Raw genomic sequence first — 6,286 nt, 5'->3', positions numbered from 1 at the left:
CTACTTTCTCTCTAATCGAAACTAAATAGTTGCTACATGGAACTGCTCACAACAAGGATTATCTTGAATAACTGGCTCATGATTTCTCAAAGGAGACACTGCTCTTGAGTTTTTCAAATGTAGTTTTTGGCACGTCTAACACTACAAGAACAGTGCCAACTAGTTCCATTATACTGAAGAGAAAGCAGATATCTCTACAACCCATAACTCCTGGATGGATGAACAGCACTACAGGCTAGAGGAAAAATATGTGTTTTTGATTGTGGGGGTGAACTGTTCCTTTAAAATCCTGTTTATCCCTTATACTCCCCCCCTCCCTCTTCTTTCTCACCTTCCTCTTTCCCCCAGCACTCCTCAATACACTGATGAGGGTAACTGGTGCTGCCAGCCAAGCCAAGCAAATATCTCCACACCCCATGCCAGCTCCTCAATGCAAATATGCTCCATTTTCCTATGGTTACAACAATCAGTCACAAGGCTGAGAAACTGAAAAATGCTCCAGTGATAGAACAATTTGTTGCATGTGTTCGGTTAGACAATATAATTTGCATGATGTACTGCCCACTACAAATGTGTTTACAGAAACAGGATGTAAGTGGAGTAGAAATAAAGCCATGAAATGTGAAAATTAATGACAGTGACAGAATGAGAGTGCTTCAGAAATGAAGAAAACAACGCATACATGTACAGTCTGCATACATTTGCACTAACAATGAGGAGTTAAAGGGATATCTTTATACTTATCGTCAAATGTGATGCTGCTTAAGGAGCTACAGTGTACACATACTGTACGTGACCCTATTCCTAGTCTGTTAGCCTGTGGAAAAAAAAAGTCACGCTTGTGCATGCATGTTGAAAATAGGTTAGAGCCCTGCACACGAACACTGAGGGATGCTCCTGTTTGTGCAATCATAGTCGCACTTGTCATGTAAAATCCCAATTATGCAGCCACACATTGTCATATCGCACGTCATGACTTCAAAAACCACATTAAATCCATTCCTTTTGTCTCATAATGTTGTAATGAAGGGCTGTTAGATTTGAGCATTGATTAAAAACGCCCCCACTCGTAATTTTCTTCATCTGACGGACTGTTAAAAGCCATTTGGAAATGTAGTTACTCTGACAGACATGGACTACATTTAAATAATTCCTGTTCTTACTCACACGAGCCCCAAGAGATTAAACACGCTGTCTGAGACTTTTAAAACACAAATCATCAAATGAATAAAAGGAAAAAAAAGTCAGTGGGATTGACTAAAGAGTGCTGGCACACACTGACCATTAAATTTTAATTTGGGCTTGGGTTGTAATCTGCATTGAATTTCTTCTTTCTTCTTCTTTTATTGTTCTGATGCACAATGGCTATGAATCCTAATTTGCTGTAAAAATTAAGTAAGTGCATGAACTCATTCTAGGCATACAAACAAACCAGAAGAAACAAAATCAGACGCTCCAAATTTGTCTCCCATAGATAATTTGTGACAAATTTCAGCATGATCTGGCACTTTTCCAATATTAGTAGCTATAAACAATACACCTGCATTCATTTTAGAATAAATTAATATTAAAAAAATATATAACCCATATCACAAATAAAGGCTTTTATTCAAGAATACATGACATATTCTATTAGGTCTCCCTTGCCTTCCACACATGGAACCAGCCATGTATAAAATGTTCTCTGAGAGACCCAGAAAGGCGGAAAGGCAAACATTAACTCTGACTGTGCTGCGTTTCTGAAAATAGCCTTTCTAATTAGTTAGCTACAGTCACTGCATTTGTATCAGCACAGTTTGTATCAGCACACCGCAGTTTACACAGCCATCATCATGCAAAACCAATCAGACTGATTATTCACTGAAATCTAGGCCACTTCTAATCAGCAGTCGCACAAACTAAGATTAGATGATTATAATAACCAAATTACTGATGGTTGCAATAACCAATCTATCTTGATGATGGGTGAATAAATAATATAAAAAAAAACTACCCCCATCAAATCTCTAACTTGATAGGTCAATCCATCATTTTTTGGCTTCGAGAGAGCCAGACTCCCTCTGCCAGTTCCTTAGTCCTCTCTGACAGCTTCCACTCTGCCCGGTAGCGTAAATCTTCCCCCTCATCGCCTGAATCTACCAGCTCAATCCTCAGGAACATTTCTTTCTCCAGGATCATGGACGCTAACAGTGAGTCTGGAGTTTGTCTGGCTCTCAGCGTTCTGGGGGAGGACCGAGAAATCCCGCGACGAGGGGGTGGAACGCTTTTAACCCCTCTGCTTTTGACTTCCTCTTCCTCGTGCTTCACCGATGTCACTTCTCTGTCATCTAAAGTGGATGAACTACTTGAAGAGCTCTCATTGGTTGATCCAGAGCTGATGGATGACTGCGTGTCCTCCGATTGGTTGAGGTCCACTTGGAATGCTAGTTTCTTGTTACTTTGTCTGTTGATGGACAGACAAGGAGGCCATCGGAGTGAGAGACACCTCGTCATTGCCAGCCATAATGCTTGAGGCCTGAACAAGCCTGACCTTGAAGGTTGATTTGTGTCACAATAACTGTCCTGCTTCTCTAATCGGACGCATTCTGCTGCCAACTCTGCCTCCACCAGTTCTGTGACAGGTACTCCATTGGAGTTCTTCGGCGACAGTTCTTCTTCTTCTCTGTCCTCGCAGTTTGCTTGCAGCTGATTATCTTCTCCAAAGCTGAAAGAGCTGCTGAACCTCTGGCTCCTCTTCATCGCACGTTCCGCCTCCGCATCTGATTCGGACGATGAGTCTTCAGACGACGAGTCTTCATCTGATGAGCATCCACGTGGTGACGACTGGTCTTCTGAATCCTTTGACCGTGGCCGTGGATTCTCTTCGGACTCAGAGGAGCTGCTCGCCCTCTGGCCTTTCCTCATACTTGGGCAAACAATCCCCTCCGTTCGCCTAATCTGTCAGCCGCCTGGTGCTGCTCCTCTTTCGGCTTAGAGTGAAAAGAGTAAAGGAATGTAAACAACAACAGCCGCAGCAGCTCTGCTAGCATGGCACTTTCTGACATAATCTCTGCTTCAAGAGGCACAGCTTTGGCTACGGAGATGGGCAGTGATGACGCTGTGATGTCATGTGCCCACACACAGACACACACACACACACACACACACACACGCACACACAAACCCCTGCATGGCTATGTGTTCACGCTCCAGTCGAGTGAGCTGTGACTTGCCTCAGAGGGAAGTGATGTCACATTGCATGATGTCATACCTAGCCGCGAACCAGGAGTCTGAAAATGGTCTGTGTTTGTGTGGGAGCACAGATGGTAAAAAAAGATGCCCTACCCCAAAAGATTGACCTAGATGTGCAAAAAGGGAGTCTTAATAGATGAATGTTGATTTTTGTTTTTCCCTATTCATCCTACTCCATTTCTTCTTGCGGTTATTATTGCATTAATATTCAATTCCACATTATATATTTTTTCATTTTCCTAAACAAGTCTGTCTATAAGTATAATTGTGCACTAAGGGAAATGTTAATTTTTTTAACTGTATGTGAGCATCTATAAACAACAGGGTGTCTTTTATCTGTTGTCTGCATGAACAGTGACATGGAGGACAGTATAGCAAATAAAATGTTGCAAAATAGACTAAATATAGCAACACCTGAAATTGTTATTCACGTTTTTTTCAGTGCATTACAGAGAATTGTTGATTTATATTTTTGTCTGTTAGTACTTGTGCATGCTTGACTGTTGTTGCACTTTAGAACAGTGGTTCTCAGGGATCGTGACCCCAAAAGGGTCTGCGAGATCATTTCTGGGGCTCCCCAGGTGGGTGTGGAGAATAAAATAAGATAATGTGGCAAGCAGGATGAAATACAACATACGACACAGGATTTGTCTGAGCTGTTGGCAACAAAAAGTTTTATTGTTGTGTCTCATTCCCAGGACATACGAAACCAACTTTTTGGGTTGGTGAAGTGTCCTGAGCACAACAAAATAATGAGAAATACAAGCAGAGGATAGAAGAGGGTGCAGACACAGACACCACCACACATTTCTAGTGGGTCAAAAGTGATGATTGAAGGGCATTATGTTAATGAGTCTATAAATTGTTTTCTTTGGGAAAATGTTGCATATTAAGCTTTTAAATATATGCAAAATACAGGTCTCCTCAAGAAATGTAAGCTACTTCATTTATGGTTAAAACTATAAACCAACATAATAGCACAGTTACCAACAGAAACCACCATGTTCTAATCTTCTTCAAGGTACCAGTGATATAATGAAGTTTGGTAGCTTCCATGTCTTCTACAGGGATTCCTGAAGAGTCTTGGGCAGATGGGGGGGTCACGACCGCCATTCTCTTTTTTCTGGGGGTCATGATTCGAAAAGGTTGTCAACCCCTATTTTAGAGGACTGTGAGTCAGAGTTAGAAAGAATAACAGACGCCCACCAGCTCTGTATCTGCAAGTGCTCTATGTCCAGTCATAGAGCACATGAGTATACGTGTATGTTGCCTGCTCTGTACGTCCAGCCCCACGTTGACAGAGGACATTAGGTCACTCACTATCTTCCCTGCTTTTCCATTTATGGTTATGAGCTCTGCTCAGACTGCACGTCTGTCCGCTCGTCCATTGTACACCTTCTTGCATCACCTCGGGGCAAAAGGACACTAGCAGCTGCCGACTCCACACTGGCTGACCATATCACACACACACACACACACATAGCTGCAGCTGATAAAATCTGTTGAGTCAACGTTTGTGCACAGGGGGCTGTGAATCACTCGAATGATTCCAAACCAGCATCAGATGTGAGAATATCTTTCCTGACAGTTACATTTCACACAGTGACACTGGGAAATGTTTACCATGCATTTTCTCTCATCTTTCACAGTAAACATGGTGTAGCCTATTAATGTGCAACCACTCTTTGAACCAGTTCAGTGGCAAACATGACACACCTTGCTTGGTGGGAATGGGGCCACAGTAAAAGTTGCCACTGCTTACTGGAAAAAAAAATCATGAAGCACAGCTAGTGCAAAATCAAATCACTGATGGTTTTGAGATTTGGATGTGATACATGAATGAATGCAGGATCCTCCATGGACCAATCAAAATAACTTAGCCTCTAAATCAATGTTACAGGCTTCCAGTTTAGCCAGCAGATATCCTGATAACTGATCATGAATATCCAGACCAAGACTACCATTGTTTACAGTCTGATTAGCAACTTGAGACATGAGAACAGAGTTAGAGGATAATCTCTATTATAAGTTATTGGCATATAAATGCAGATAAATTTTAAATAAAGCTAATAAAAAGCTAAATCATAGGATGATAGCCAGTGGGTTCCATTTCAGTCTATGCGTTCCACCTCTTTTTCTCTGTTTACCTGTATGCAACCAATGCCCTCTCAAATGTTATTTTTCAATACAACTGACTGTAAACAGAATCCAAAACACTTTAATAGCAAAATCTTGTCCCTTGTCTGCAGATTCTGCATTCACATGCAGATATCTGTTTAGATAGGCCATCTGTAAATTACTACCATTTCAATCAAAGTGCGGCAGTCACTTTTTATAGCTCTTATCAGCTTTTTCTTCATCTTAACTGATTGAAAAGAACACCTAGATAGACCCAATCAAATGCACGCACAATGCATCTTCACACATGCAGTATGTAAATTCAAATCTCATCTCTTATTCGAAGTAACTGCTTCAATACAATAACTGAAGTGAGGTGATTGTGTTTAGGAGCTCTATCTGAGTCACTGATAATACATCGGGAATGCAGTGGTGGTAGAGCACAAAAATATGGAGAGACACACTGCTGTCTCTACTCTAAAATGTCCCCTGGCAGGCTAACACAGGGCTTGGCTGAACATCATGCTTCCCTTGTGTAAGTATGAGTGTATGTGGCTGCAGATTTTTCTGCAGTGTCGCCTGGCCTAAACTGTCTCCCACTGTGGAAATTACAACACGTTGTTGCTGAATAATAAACCCCAAAAGAGTGTTTTGGAGGAGATGAGGCTGAATGAACACTGAATTATTAAATGGCTCTCTATAAGTCAGCTTCAACTTTCAATAACCAAACAACACAGTATTTCAGTAGCCTGAGTGAAAACATTTTAAAGGCATTTCCCTAAAGAACAATGTATAGATTCAGAAACATAATCCCTGTCAATCATCACTTGTAAGCCAATAGAAGTGTGTGGTGGTGGCTATATCTGCAGAGACCCTACCTCTGCCTGTTTTTCTCAAGATGTTGCTGTGCACAGGATGCTTTAACAAACAAAAACAC

The 6,286-nt window shown here is 41.5% G+C and overlaps 1 protein-coding gene across 1 annotated transcript; it reads right to left on the bottom strand.

Annotated features, from left to right (window-relative positions):
* Positions 1-1,504: 1,504 nt before the first annotated feature.
* LOC146313061 (uncharacterized) lies at positions 1,505-3,100 on the bottom strand. Its single transcript, XM_084739383.1, has one exon. It carries the CDS (start codon positions 2,902-2,904, stop codon positions 2,020-2,022), a length of 885 nt encoding a protein of 294 aa, XP_084595509.1. The 5' UTR covers positions 2,905-3,100; the 3' UTR covers positions 1,505-2,019.
* Between the last annotated feature and the right edge of the window lie 3,186 nt (positions 3,101-6,286).

Source organism: Lutjanus erythropterus, chromosome 16, assembly GCF_056507025.1.
Source record: "Lutjanus erythropterus isolate fLutEry1 chromosome 16, fLutEry1.hap2, whole genome shotgun sequence".
Lineage (NCBI taxonomy): Eukaryota > Metazoa > Chordata > Actinopteri > Lutjaniformes > Lutjanidae > Lutjanus > Lutjanus erythropterus.
Note: the sequence above shows the minus strand (reverse complement) of the source record. Positions and strands in the feature narration are given on the sequence as shown.

Excerpts from the sequence above, each read along its gene's own strand:
- LOC146313061 (XM_084739383.1), bottom strand. The coding sequence starts at position 2,904 with ATGAGGAAAGGCCAGAGGGCGAGCAGCTCCTCTGAGTCCGAAGAGAAT.